General features: G+C 30.2%; 1 protein-coding gene across 1 annotated transcript in view; it reads right to left on the reverse strand.

Moving 5' to 3' along the window:
* The window catches only part of LOC129956861 (probable nuclear hormone receptor HR3), an 88,386-nt gene extending 82,302 nt beyond the window's left edge, over positions 1-6,084 (reverse strand). Inside the window, exon 1 of the mRNA XM_056068815.1 lies at positions 5,563-6,084. Coding sequence (XP_055924790.1) covers positions 5,563-5,647 — 85 coding nt within the window. The 5' untranslated portion in view covers positions 5,648-6,084. The remainder of the gene's footprint in view (positions 1-5,562) is intronic.
* Positions 6,085-16,253: the final 10,169 nt, after the last annotated feature.

The following is a 16,253-nucleotide window of genomic DNA, read 5'->3' on the forward strand; positions in this document are numbered from 1 at the left end:
TCGATGTCCGCTATTAGAAAAGTTTTGGGAAAGTGAGAAAATATTGAGAGAGAGATTTTTATTATTTTCTCTCTCTTTTTTTTTACATCTGTGAGGGGTTTTCATTGTTCACGGAAATATTAATAGAACTGATCTGCGTAAAAATAATTTGACTGTGAGCAGTCTATAAATCAAACGAAAACAGGAAGGAGGGAGGGAGGGAGCGAACTGGCTTGTAGGATATAACTTAATAACATTTTGATATATGGTTATGCCCCCGCTTTTTATCCTCTTCATAAAAGATGTGGCTTCGCATAATTATAGAATATTTGTTGTAATAAATAAAAAATTCAGGAGAAACCGCAAGTAAAGTTATTTATATCCAAAATAATACTTGAATTCAAACAAGAGAAATAAATCAGAAAAAAAAAAATGATTCTAACGAAAAATTTAAACTTCACTTCTTTGTAGATAAAGAAGAGATAAAAAGAAAATTCTGAAAAACACACACACACAAATTACATATGATTTAAATATTATCCGCTTTAAAATAAGAAATACACTGAACAAAAAGTTAATATTCTTTAGCTGAATTCGGAAACAGAAAAGAAAAAAAAGAAGGGGAGGGGATGAAGATACTAAAACGTACACACTCGAGTCGACCTTAAGGCTTCACATCATTTTAAAAGCGTAGATTAAAAACACAAAAATGAAGTAATTTAAATTTTAATGCAGCTGTTGAAGAATAATATTGTGTTCCTAACAGGTTGACACACTTTATTGCATAGGTAACAGAAAAGTGCAAAGAAAAAGTCATCTGCAATACGAATGAAAAAGAACGAATTATTATTATTATTTTATTTTGATAAAAAGTTATAGACGGTTTATTTCTAAATACTTTAATTGATTGCCATCATTTTTATTTCATGAATGCTTCATTTTTTTTAAATATCCTCTAAGAACTGTATGAATAGAAAAAATTAATATTCAAAAGGAAAAAAAAAAAAAAAAATGATGCTTAGTTCTTGTTTTGAAAATTCATTCGACACGATTTTGAACTGATGCTTTTCTTTTAAAATAAAAATAATAATAAAAAAAAAATTCAACGAAGATCCAAGCTTTATTCCGAAATGGAATTGGGTCAGAAGGCTGTAAACGAAGACACAGTCGAATCAAGAGAGAGAGAAAAAAAAATTGTAAGGTGTTTGACCTTAAAATGCAGCATTTTACCCTATTTCAAGGCCGTGGGGAGGGGAAAAAAACAGTGAATGAAAAAAAAAAAAAAATGCACGGAGAGAGGGAAAGCACGCTTCTCAAAACATTTTAAAATTTACGATTCATACCGAAAGGGGTTTGAACTTCGTTTTTTTTTTTTAACCCGGAAGTAAAGATACTTTGTCAGCTCTGATAAAGAGCGAGTAACCGCTACCTCTTAAAGCGTTCGGATTTTAAAAAAGGAGAGAGGGGGGAAAAATATTACGAACGTTCAGTTAATCGGTATTGTAGGCTTGTTATCATAATCACAATGGAATGATGTTTTTTTTTCTCGGTAATAAATTAAGCGGTCGTTTAATTAAGTTTCGACAAAGTTCGTAGTTACTGAGCATTATACTGACAGATTCCGATTATAAAAAAAAGTACTGAAAATTGCCATTAAACAAAGAAATGTTTTATGTAAGAAACAACGAAAAATATCGAAAAATCTTAAAATAAATAATTTTGTCTCTTAATTAAATAAAAAATAAATATTAAATAAAATTAAATAATAAATAAAATTAAAATAATCAAATATTTAACATTTTATTTTTTAAGAGAAAGAAATGAGATTTTAATTATTAAAAGCAAAACATTTTTTTTTTTTGAGCTCAAAATGAAAAACTGCATTTTTATTCAATAATGAAAGTTTAAAAGCTGAAATTCGAATGAGGGGATTTGAAATTTAAGAAAAATCATTCTATTAAATTAATTTATTATTTGGACTTCTTATTCAATGAAATAATAAATGCTATCATTTTTAAATTCTTCATAATTTTTATTCAACTTAAATACAATTACAACTTATTTCAATATAATATATAATATAATATATCGAGAGATAAGTCATGATTAAAGCATGGAAACATTTTTTTATGTATTATAACAAATTTTACAATAGCAAGAAAATTGCTATCATAAGAATAATGCCTATATTAAACATTTCTTCCCAGATGAAACAATAAAGAATAATGCGAGAATTCATTGGATGACCAATCATACAATGGTAGACTATCTTTATGAGGTTTGTTCAATGTAAACAATAAATCAGCACTCCAATTTTTAAGGCATGTTTGAAACATACGTTAAAACGAAAAACAAGATATATTATAAGAGACGAATTTTAAAAATGAAAAACTAAAATATCCTGCTTTCCTTTAGCTTTGCCAATATTTATTCAATATGTTTACGCGACACCTTGAATAACGCGAATGTTTTTACTATGTGATGCAGCATCTTTTTCTCTGATAGAAATATTCCATACGTCATTCGATACGTTCATCGTAGAAAAATGCACTCTAGCTTCCTACTTGATCACGTGATTTATTTAGCCTCGTAAACGTAAATACACAAAAGGTTTTTCAACTTGAATACTTGATCTGATCGAATCCTTTTCAGATACATGCGATTCTTATAAGCTTTATTCCGATGCCATCGACTTCAACTGGATGACTTTGATTATATGTTATATTTATGAATTTATTTCCATTTATAACCAAATCAGAACCACTTTGCTTTGATATTTTTAAAAGAAGAATACTTAGGAAGAATTTGATTTATCGATAGATATCATATGATAACGAGATATATGAAAAACAATTGTTCAAATTTTGAACGAAAAAAAAATCATTTTCAAGTTTACAATGGAAGGAATTTCTAAATGAAAGCTTATATCAAAAAAGTTATTTTTTTCAAAGAATTCAACAATTAAGGAACAAGAATAAATGAGAAATCTGAAGAAAATTCTAATTGGAATATGCCATAAACTGTAATTTCTTTTTCAAATTTTGTTTAATCTTAAATAACTTAATAAAGCCAAACGATTCGAAACGAACTTAGTCGAAAAATAAAATGTTTTTATTATCCTCAATACCAATAGTTTTTTAATATTTCAAAGACATCATCTTAATTTAAATAGTTGATTACAATAATTTTTCACTTAAATAAATATTTTATTCATTAAAAGAATGAAATAAACCTCTTGTTATAAGAACGCACAATTTAATAAGAATTAGTTTTACTTATAAAAAAAATAGAAGACAAAAATTCTTATTCATAATTCTGTTATCTATTTATTAATTACAAAATAAAAATAAAAAATTCGTTTAGAAAATAATGAAAGAATTTATACTTATTTTTCTTTCAATAGTTTACAATAATTATTTAATTTATATAGGGCATTGAAATTGAAATAAAATAAAACATGACACTGCAATTCACTTTTAGGTTAAAAGTTCTAGTATAAATACACCAAAGAAAAGAAATTGAAGAAGGGCTGAATTTAAGAAACAAATGTTTAGTGACAGTATTCCTCAATGAAGCAATCTCATAAAAGAAACACATTATTTTCCCTCAGAATTCAAGTTCCTACGTCAGGAGACAATAATGCAAAGTATCCATTTATTACAGTTATTCCAAAGCATGGTAAAATCTACAACGCCTTCTTTTGTAAGCTACGAAAGAACTTTTTTTATTTCTTTTTTTATCTATTAAAAAAAATAGTTTCCAAGCATTGGAAACAATCGCGAGGTCTGTTATCAAATTACACGAGGAACTCCAATCTATATTCCCCAACTCAAGTAGGATTAGAATCCAAAACTATTTATCAACGGAGAGGAATTGATAAATGCAGAAACTTTAACCCGTAAGAGATCGTGGAATAGATAAAACAAGATAAATTCTTCCACAACGAAATGAAAGATTTTTTTTCTCTTCTTTTTCTGTTTCTGAAGGATGAATAGCCAGATGGAAATGAATAATTTTTTTATGTTAAAAGTTTACGACTCAATTTAACAGAAAACAATAGGGGAAATAATAAATTTTCCAAATCAAGTAACGACAAATTGATCATATCATTCTTTATTAATTTAGAATATACGAAAGACTTTTTTTTTCATAGAATTGTTATTAATTTCTGAATTATCAGCACTCTGAAAAGAGCTTTATTATTTCATTTTGAGTTAAAATAAAAAAAAAGGTATAAAAATAACGTTACAGAAATAATTATATTTACTCGTTTATATGTCTCAGTGTTATTCACTTCAGAATACCCGGAATTAAAAATCTTGCACGAGGCTTTGAAGAAATTTTTATTAAAATATATTAATTAGTAAATAGAAGACTAATGTTACATTAGTCTTATTTAAATTACTGTTATTTAAATATTAAGACTTAAAATTAGTTAATTTCAAAGCATATTCAACACGTACAAACATAATTTTTAAAATTTAGAGTAAAACTAAATGCTTTAAAGTTAAATCTGTTTATAAAATTTATTTTGTAATCTCATCGGTCTATTTAAATATGTCTGAAATGTAAAAATGTATCAATTTTTCCGCATGTCGATCTACTAGATAATCATTTAAATTATGCCAGAAATATTTTTAAAAATTATAAGCAAAATGAAATGAAATCATGAACAAGTGAAAAAAAAAAATATTGAAAAATTGACCCGGAAATTGTATGTATCAACAATAACAACTTAAATTCTAGATTTCAATGAAAACACAAATAAGAACAAAGAGCTATCGGAAAAACAACAAAATATTCCAACACACGTTGCTAGGCAACTCTGAATACTGTCGCCACAATCTTCTCAGCAATCATGAGCAGCTAGTTACAGGAAAACAAAAATGAAACCTGATTCATACTAAAAATGACGATGTTTGGGGAAAAAATCAGAACTAAACGATGGAGAAAATTCGTTAAAATCAACTGTTTTTTTTTTTATAGTAAAAATGGAATAAATATATTTTATTTTGGTAACTTTCTGAAATCAACGAAACAAACGATTTCAGATAGTGAAGAATGGAAATTTAAACAGTATATTCACAAGAGTGAATAAAAATTGCAGTCATCATGTGTTAATGAATTTGAATGTCAAACACCGACAAAGAATTTAGAATTCCAAAATACCAGAGAATATTCATGAATACAAGATGAAAAATTATTCCATCTCGATATTAAAAAAAAGATCACACATAAAATGAAACAAAATTAATTAAAGATTAGCAAACGATATTTGATATGTTTTCAGACTATACTATTTTGTAATTATTCGTAGAATTTTGTATGTAAGGAAAAATTAAAACTGGAAGCAGATAATTATGACAAAAGAAAAGTATCATTGGAAAATTAAATAATTCAAACTTATAGATTTTTTAAAATTTTATGTATATTAAAAAGATAATTAATTTCAAATAAGAATTAAAATTAACAGGAATTACTTAAAGTAGTTAAAAATTATAGAATAACACTTAAAAAGTTACCGGTTATCAGTCGAAGTAAAAATTTGAGGGGGGCGAAAAACGTAACAAAAAGTGTACTGACCTTTTATGGATCCTGTGGATGTTTGGGGCTGTGCCACCTCCACTTTGCCGAAGCTCGTAGTGCACCAAGACATTTGAAGCACCATCCGAATCTTAACAAATCACTTAATTTTCCGTCAAATGATGCTACACCTTCCACTACTACCAAAATCCACCACAGGCCTTTCGCACGATTTTTTTTCTATTGCCAGAAAAAAAAAGAACAAAATCTTCTTGCGGACAGGTCACACGTTTTTCTTCTCCTTCCCTCTCAGACGATGCACAGAATTTCAGGAGAATCAACTATCATCTAACCTGGCCCCATGCCATAGAACAAAAATATAATCCGAGAGTGTAGCACTTGCGAGTCAGAGTAACCAATACACCACTGTTTACAGTTTGGGGTAGCGGGGGAAAAAGGCGAAGAGTTAGGCTTAGAGGAATGCACCCTCGTTCGATGCATGCACTTTGTGAAGTGAGTGAGAACAGTTCTCGCGTTCAGTGCCCACCTGTTCGGCCAGTAAGTACCGTTATGTGAAGTAGGAATATGCGTAGCGTAGACAAGTTCTTGAACGCTGGTTCCCTCGCTCGTCTCTACTTCCGCAAACCGGGTTTGGTGAAAAATCGCCAACCACTGTCGCCAAGGCATCAGTTTTTCCATCGCCGTCGTTCTACCGCTACGGACATGTTTGTTTACATGGGCTCATGCTCTTTTCCCATCCTCATCGTGGTTGTTGGGAGGGGAGGAAGGGGAGGATGGATGGCAGGGGGGAGGTGAATGAAGAGAGGATACTGTGTTTTTCTTTTAATCATCGGACGGCGGGGCGCTTGTCGAATTGCAAGGGGTGGTGTTGTTTTTTCGATAAGTTGAAATTAGGAAAAGGGATTGTAAAAGAATGTCTTTCTTAAAAAAGAAATGCGTATTTAATCTTGTTTTTAATTTTAAACAATGTATGCAGTTCGGAAATAAATATTTAAAAGCTTTGATTTAAGGCTCACTTATTCAATTGTTTGTATCGAAATTGTTATTTCCGTTATTTTATTTTAGTTTCAAATTCATTTAATTTAAATAAATTCGGATTGTTTTCATTTTAAAATGAAGTATTTTATGATATCAACACATATATTCTAATCTTATTTAAAAATACAGAAACTTGAAATCTAAATTATCAAACATGGAAAAGAACAAAATTTTAAAATTTTGCTCAATATGTTAATAAAGTAAATAAGTTTATTAGTAAGCGTTTTTCAGAAGAATTAAAGCTTTTGTTACATAGATTAAAGTATATTAACATTATTTGTCTGTTTACTGTTATTTTTATTATTTATTTCATATAAAAAAAACATGAAAAACACATATGTATTAAAGAAAACTCGTTGCTGAAAGCAAAAAAAAAAAAAAAAAAAAAACGTAAAATAAAATTTGCTGTTATAAAAGAAAAGTAAGGCAAATATATATATTTTTTTAAATGAAATGATGAGTCAGGAAAGATGATTTAATTCTATTATTATTTAATTCTATTAACCATTTTTTAAAAAATATTTCTTTTTTATTGTTCATGTCATTGACGTTAAATGAAATTTAACTCTAGAATGCATGACTTTTTATTTTTTTTTCCCAAAAAATGTGTGTTTTGAATAGGTCTATAGGCAAGAAAATATTTAAAAAAATTTTAAGTAATTTTGCCGTGAAATTAAAAAAAAAAATAAAATGTGCTATATAATTCATTTAAAATTATTACTAATAAATAAGACAAATTTTTTCTTATAAATTAAACAATATACCAGTGACACAAATCACGTTATAACAATTCTGAGATAAAAACAAAAGTCCCTTTTTACCAAAACATATATTTACGAAGCAAAAAAAAAAAAAAAAGTATAAAAGTATAAAAAAAATAAAAAGTATAAAAAATATAAAAGTATAAAGTATAAAAAAATAAAAAGTATAAAAAATATAAAAGTATAAAAAAACATATTCATACAACATCCGTACTGGTATTTTCTCAAGTTTCCAGTTTAATTCTGATACCGCTATTATAATCTTTTGTCCTTTTCTAACAAATTTTTATCAAAAAGCATTTAAAAAGAATTTTCAAACATTTATTCACATGACTCTTTGGAAGAGTCATGTGAAATATATTAATGGAAATAAAAGCCTTTAGCCAAATGGCTACGCGATGCACTGCAGACCCTTAAATCTTGTTTGAATTTAAGGTACAGAGAAAAAGTAGAATAAATATGATTCAATTTTTACTTCGGATAAGCAAATAAAGTGATTAAAATTTTTGATAAATCAAGAAAACGGCTTGAACTTTTCTATAACAATAGCAATACTGTTATAAACTTTATAAAAAAAATAATTTTTTGAAAATTAATAAAAATTGGAGAAAACATTCTACATGTAGTAAATTGATTGATATAACTATAAAGGTACTTTTCTTTTATTTTAAAGATGCTGTATTCATTTCATCCCTATCCCCCCCCCCCCCAAATTTTGTCAAGTGTTTTTACGAAAATCAATAAAGTTCCGTTTTCAAGTTTCAAATTTGTTACAACACTGCCTTTGGACTTTCAATACACATCTTATAAAGTCTTTGAAAATATAATCGACTCTTCAGTCGCTAACCCCTTTGAAAATATATCTTCGTTTGAGCTTAGCAACTTAAACCTAAATGCGCAATCCCCCCTTTTTTTTGCCGGACTAAGCAAAATTTCTGAGAAACAACTAGCTGAATTAAGTACACTGATAACAGCCGGGTTACTTTTATAATTCCAATTTCCTTTAGACCTTTAGTAAAAAAAGTGACTGATATTGTCGCCACTTACTTGTCCGACAACACAGCATCGCAGGCAATACACCTGAAGTACTCAACTGCACTTCATACCACTAATCATCCCTTAGACATTTTGTCTCAAATAATTTTTCCGCTATTAACAGGATACGTATTTAGCCGCGTTCCTATGACATGTGTATCTGCAGACATGGCACACTTTCCCCTGTTTCCCCTCTCTTGCGGTTTTCCGGGGTTCTTTGATGTCTATGGACGCAATCTGGAGTTCCCCTCAAATTGTCGGTAAACTGGATAGACATCAAAGAACCCCGGAAAACCTCAAAAGAGGGGAAACAGGGGAAAGTGTGCCATGTCTGCAGACGTACAGGTCGTAGGATCGCGGTTTTTGGTGAGTTATCTTGCTCGCAGAACATCAGTTGATGGACGCACATCTACTGTATTATTATTAACAATGAAGCAGTGGCAATATTAAGAAAATGGCATGAGTATGAAGATTTCCAATTTAAGTTTGGCCGAGAAACTGGAAATGATGGCGTAGCTTAAAAGTGTTTGGCTTAGAAAATGCTACTCTTTTTCAGGTGACAATGGCACAAAATCACAAGAGTTATTCTAAAATGCTCATAATGAGTTCTTCATATTACTATAAAACAGAGTGTAGATATACTTAAATTTATCTAATATAAAGTTTTAATAATATATGTTTGAACAACATTAAAAGTGGCAGCGGTATCACAAAAATTTACATTTTTAGCTTTTTAGTACATGAAATAAAATTATTTTGATTAAAAAAATTAAATTTTCTTAAGCTCTTTATTTTTTCCTATACAAAATATTCTAAAGGAAAATATTGTAATCGTCATAAAAATTTGAAGAATTTGTACGTTTCATACCTCTACGAATCCAAAAAACACATATTTGGAATTATACCTGTCTGTCCGTCGTTCTCTTTGTAAATGAATATGGTATTTCAATTCGTATGGTATTCGAAAACTTAACAACATAGATACTTTCATTCACAGATTTTGCATCGAAAATTTAGATCCTTATTGAATTTTGAACCAAATCTGTCAAAGAGTTGATCATCTGTTAATCTGTATTTTTGCATGCATGTAAAAGTGATAGGCTCAAAAATTCAGGGTCTGAAATGAATGAAATTTGGTATGAGATGTTTGAATATGTCGAATAAAAAGCCGACGAAAATAAATATTTGGCGTTTTTAGTGCGTGTGATTTAACTGTATGCCAGTGATTAATCGTCAAAAAATATTCTCCAAACATTGCACGCTAATAGGTGTTTTTCGTATGTAACTATTCACCAAAGATATGCGGTTAGTACACAAGTACTGGATTTTTATTTATTATACTTCGAAGCATATAATCTCTTTTGAGGGAGTAAAGAGATTTTATGCTTTAAAAATAAAAATCTGAGCTCTCTTTGCATTCATGGTCTCTGCTATTAATTTTAGGTGGTGGGAGAAGGAAGGTAACATTTTTATTAGAGACTGTGACATTTCAGGGAAACTATCTCCGCATATTTATAGGTGATAGATGTTACGTAATTTTTTGAAATTCAGGACATTTTTCAATCATCTATACGTATTACCTGATAATATTAAGGTATGTTACTATACTAGGTGTAAATTGTTTGAAAGACGTTCTAAAAGAGTTATATTTTTGAATATTTGCATTTAAAAGATTGAGAAAAACATCCGTGAAACTAAAATATGCCCGTTAAGTGGTAAAATGTTTTAAAAAGGTTGTTTTCTTAACAGAATATGACATTTCAAGAAATATTGATCAAACAAAAAATACTAATGAATTTGCCACGAAAAACAAAATTTTAAAATGCTAAGAAAAACATACTTATATCGATCAAATAAGCAATTGCTGATTGTATTATTTTATGTAAATTAATATTTTAAATTATCTAAAAATATAAAATTTCTTTACCCGTTTTAATTTCTCTTATACATAGTATAGAGAAAATAGAGTAATCGTCAAAAGATTCGAACTCGAGATTTTGTCTAACCTTCAGACTTCACTGAGTTCGAATAACACAGTTTTGGAAAATGGGGATCCGTCTGTTTGTGACAAATTTGGTATACGGTTTTTATACAGAATTTGTAGATTTCTATCAATTGTGAGCAAAATACGTTCACAGGAAGTCTGTCCGGCTGTTCGAATATAAGTTAACACGATAGTTACAAAACGAAGAGAGCTAGATAGATAAGATTTGGTGTTCAGATTTAACATCTATAATGTAGACGCCTATAAAATTTTGAGCCAAATCCTATAATGGTTTGACTGTCTGTCGGGCTGTATTTTCAGAAACATGTAAATACGATAACTGAAAGATGCAATAACTTAAATATATCAATTATGGTTCGGGGTTTTGTGACTACAAGTGCAGTTTTGCTTCAAATTTTTGTTTCTATTGCTTGGGGAAAACTTGTTTAAAACACAAATTCGATTTTCGGATACTATTAAACGCATGCGAGGGAATAATCGTGAAATAACTCGTCAAAGATTACACGATATATTCAATAACAATTCTGTATTCGCACCAAAGGTTAATATTTCGTAACTATTGCATGCCAATGCTATTCAAGGTATTCTCTAGGTTTGTTTGATTATATTAACGTCCCATATTTAAAGCAACACTAGAGCTATTTTGGAAGGACTTTATACATTTGAAACGCGGTCAGATGACGAGGACGATACCTGAGCTGGCACCCACCCTCTCCCAACTTCCACAGCACACCAACGAGAGGACGTTTTACCCCAATGGACTTAACTTGTACCAGACCCGCTTACACGATGTTTCTTCAGTGGAATCGGGTCTCGAGCCTGAAGCTCTTCGGGTCTGAAACGGAAACCTTACCACCAGGCTACCGCGGCCCTGGTAGGCTCTAGGATAATACTGTGTAAGAGAGTATGCGAGAAAGTTTCGGAGAGACCACTCCCGCTGGCTATTGAATATTAAAACGCACATTTCTATATTCCTTGAATAAATAATTTTATAAATGTTAAATAAAATTCAAAATATATATGTATGTTTTATTATATAAATTTAAATATTAGACGTATTATTGCACTTTTGAATTAAATAAATATATAAAATCGAATAGAAAACCACTCTATAGTATTGGAATCTTTAAAATTTATCATATAGTGATCAAAAGCAGTGGAAGCTGGCTTGATAAATTCATTTTTGGAAATGCACCTCAGGCCGTGGTGGCCTGGTGGTAAGGATTCGGAGGGTTTTAGGTTCGAGACCCTATTTTACTGAAGAACCATTGTGTAAGTGGGTCTGGTTCACGTTAAATACGTCGGGGTCAAACATCTTCCCAAACATGTGGTGTGGAAGTTTAGATGGGAGTGCCAGCTCAGGTGTATTCCTTGTCATCTGCCCTCGGTTCAAAATTACGAGGTCCCTCACAAAATAGCCTAGTGTGCTTTAAAACGGTACGTTAATATAAATAAATGAATTCGGAAATGCGCCTGTTTGTAAAATTTTTAGAAAGTTTTGTTTTTTATTCATTTTATTATTAAGTAACTATTTTCGTTGGCCACAGATGTGCAAAATTTTAGTTACAACTCTTAGAGGATGCCTTACAGTTCAGATCGTCACTTCTCTCCCCCCCCCTTAAAAAACAAATATCGAAATTTTGATGAAAAACAGGGTTTTTTTTTTTTTCATTAAAAAATTAACAAACATGCTTTTGAGATTTTGTTTGTCTATCTATGAAAACAATAAGTTGCAAATGGAACAAATTAGACAAATGATATTTGGTAGGTGGTTTTTCCACAACAAAATTTTAAATCTACCTCAAATTTTGAATGAAATCGACAATGGATTATCTTTCTACGCATGCGCATGCATGTACGTTCATTCAAAAGTAGTAGCAAATTAGACTATTTAAACTTGGCATATGGCATTACCACAAAACTATAAAATGGTATAAAATTTGAGATAAAACCAATGGAATGATTGACTATCTGTCTATTTCTTCGTATACGAATAGGGTAACTCAAAAATAAAAGTTGGATTAATTAAATTTTATGTATAACCTTGTTTCTAAAGTTGTAAATTTGTATCAAATTTCGAGCCCAATTTTTCGATTGTACAAACTAATATTTCCTTTTACTATATTAAACTACGCAATACGAAATACACAATATTATATTTAAATAAACATATGAGAAAGTAGAAGGGAAAGCACTCATCAATTTAAAAAGTCATGCATAATGAATGTCTACAGATATAGCTTGGATCTGACTCGCCGGCGGCTGACTCTCCACCTAAGAGAGAGCATTTGGTGAAAGGGAGAAAAATATGAAATAGAAAACGGTTTGTGGAGAAACAATAGAATTGTTAGAAATATGATTGTGTTGAAGTCGGTGCAATACCCTGCTTCTCATTATTTGTATTAATATTATGAAGGAGAGAAGTTGAGCCAAATTTTTCAAACGATTCGCGCCTGTCTTCTAACTTATCAAAATGGACTCGTCTGATGTCACGCATTCTTACGTCATATCAGCCAACTCGTGAGAACCGGGTTAAAAAGTACTCCATTTTATTTGATAGTTTTTTCTTATATACAACACTGATGTATGTAATATGTCATAAATGTATATTTTTCAAATATAACTTTTAGCATCTTATTCAAGTGTTTATAACCTTTATTCTGCTGTGAAGAAAAACAGTTTCCACATTATTTTTTTTATACAGTTCTATTATACAAATAGCATAGCAATTCATCTTGGTATTGCCTACCCCTTCAAACAGTTTATAATTCTAGTATTGATAGGATTGCCAAACAGATTTGTCATAAAACTACGTTAAATTATGTTTCCCTTTAAATTTTAAACAAAATCGTTCATCTGCGATCCCAGTTATATCTCTGTGTTTATCAAAAAAGGTGTTTCAAAGTTTTAAAAAAAAGCGAAAGTTGCGTAATTGAGAAAAAAAAAGGCCCGGTGGAAAAATCTCGCTCAATCGTTTGTTCACCAAAACTTATCTGCTGCTCGCCTCTCAAGTTGCAATAAACAGAAAGGATACGATCATGAAATGATAAGTTTGTTTCTTGTGTTTTTTCAGGTCTTGAGAAATATCGGAAGTCATATTTTCTTATTTATTTTTTTTGAAAAAAGGTTATCATCTGCTTTAAAGTTACAGGCAGAGAATAAATAAATAAAAATTTCTTTGCAAAATTTACATTATAAATTTACATTTCCTTTACATTATAAAAGAGGTTGCAAACATAAATAGAGTGTTAAAAATCATATTTAATTATACGAGTGGTAACTAGCACGCTAATGAATGTATTGATTCTTTTCAGTAAATGTTTCAGTTTTTTAAGTAACTTATTTATTTTTACAGTTCATATAATAAATCGTATCCTCCCCCTCAAAAAAAAAAAAAAAAAAGGCAAACAGTCGCCAATTATCTTTGCATCTTATTTATAATGGAGTAATCTAATTTTGACTTCCTATTGAAATTTGAAATTCGCCAAGTAAACCTGGAAATGTAACCATCTTGATGAAATTTTGTCATCTTTTGTACAATGGAATTTGGCAACCGTGGCATAATCTGAAAATCGCCAAATAAACTATTATCTTGGCATTTTTTGTATAATGAAACTTCATGAGTTTGGTGCAATCTAAAAGTGCCAAGTAAAACTAGAAATTTAACCACTTGGAGAAATTTTTTCATCTTTTGTATATTGGAACTTGTCGATCATGGCGTAATCTAAAAATCGCAAAATAAACTATTATCTTGGCGAAACCTTAGCATCTTTTGTATGGTGAAGCTTGATGGTTTTGGCGTAATCTGAAAATCGGCAAGTATACCTGGGAACCATGAAAATAAAGAATTATCTCAATAAATATAGTTGCACTGTACTAGAGAATAAATACAATAACAAACAGCGATAGGGTTTTCCCCTCATTTTTATCATATAATTTTTCAAAAATGATGCGTTTCGTGCCTCACACTATATGCAGAAAACTGAGTACAGAATTTGATTGTCTTCCATTCAATGTATTGGGCCGAGACGATGCTCTAAATTTCACTAATCTAAATCATTGTATCATCGAGTTACCACATTCATATATTCACAAATATAAAGACCGATAAACTATTAACTCATCAAGGATTAGTTGATTCTGAAATTTAAAATAAGATTATAATACTAATGATAAATCCATCTATTTTAATTTAATCTATTTTGCTATTCGCATTTTTGAGTGATCGTGTTTAAAGAGACTTAGACTAATGAATAGATAGACTTTAATAAACAGGCCTCATTCACAATATAATAGACCTGCAAATTTAGCGTAAAAGCTACAAACCTTAATTCATGCCTGCAGCTAATTGAGTTTTTGAGTTATCCATTCTGTAGATAACATATAAACATTATTCCAAACATGTTTTTTCGGTCGACTGCAATCAACATTTAATATCGATATACAATTTTAATAATAGAATTTAATTCATTTCATTTCATAAATTGTTACGTTCTTGAGTTTTCATGTTTATAAGCTTTCGGAAATACAGACCAAAAGACGGTTAATCGTTTGAGTGTTATAATTCAAAATTTAGCTCAGATTTGTATTTTAAAAGCTACAACTCAACGCCAGACGGTGTCCTGGCATAGGGGCAGAGCGTCTTCCCCGTACGTAACTTGGGCGTCCTAGGTTCGAGTCCCGGTACGGGCATGGTTGTTTTCTTTCTTGTCTTCTCTCTGTGAGGTGCGTGAATGAGCCCCCCCCCCCTGTAAAAAGGGGTTGTGCAAGCGATTGTGTGTGTGCTATCTTCATTTGAGCTAGAAGTCAGACTTCTGCCCTCTAGTGCTCAGGGGTCTTTACCCTCAAAAGCTACTGCACAAAATTTGGCTTAAATAATCACACGACTGACAAAAAAAAAAAAAAAAAAAAAAAGAACTCGAAGTCTTATTTAGCCTAGCTCTTTATATTTGTCAGTTATTGTTTCACTTGCACTCGACCGGAGAAATAGACAACTTTCGTGTGAAGGAATTACATCCAAAATATGATAGACATCAACATATTTGGTGTATAGACCACGTACCAGATAATTTCACAAGTTTTGAGTTATCATACGTGCAGACGCACGCATATATATATGTATAAATTATTGTCTGTATCTCCATTAATAATCAAGATTGTGTGTGTAATGATATCTCTTCCTTTAATTTCAATCCTAATAAATTTTTATCTTAAATTAGCTCGTGTGAACTTTATTTTAAATTGTTCCTTTATTTCCAGAAGCAAATTTCACTTTTGTTATTTAATTATTTCTAACAAGCGTTATAAAATATTGTTGACTCTGTTTTTTCCCAAGTATTCAGAAAAGGGATAAAAATCCTTAACATATAAGCATCTCTTTCAAAGATACCTAAGATTCCCTTGCCTAAGTCGACATGTGTCAAAGAAGTCCCTATCAGGATCTCATAATAAAATCACTAAAGAGAAAAAGTCTGTCAGTTCACTCTTGTTATCTGGGGTGCGAACGAACGAACACATCTCCATCTGCATCCTTATGTAAAACTTATGCCACCCTTTGTAAAATAAATTGAAGTCCATCAAAAAGTAACTTGCTTTCTCGTAACTGCCAAAATTATACCCCCCCCCCCACGCACACACATCATGCATTCTTATGATTTGCAGTAGCAAAACAGATACAAGCGGGTTGATTAAAAATTTAATTTTATTTAAAAATTTATTTCGATGGCCAAACAAATCATTTGTTAAAAATGCAAATTTTATGAATGACAAAGTATTAGGTTAGCATCAACACTTTAAAAAGTATAATTAATCAAATTCCAATAATATCACTCAGTTATTAGTGTACTTATAAAATCGAAAATTTACTTCAATAATGTTGTTTAGTAATGTGA

The sequence above is a fragment of the Argiope bruennichi genome, chromosome 11 (genome assembly GCF_947563725.1).
Source record: "Argiope bruennichi chromosome 11, qqArgBrue1.1, whole genome shotgun sequence".
NCBI classification, from domain to species: domain Eukaryota; kingdom Metazoa; phylum Arthropoda; class Arachnida; order Araneae; family Araneidae; genus Argiope; species Argiope bruennichi.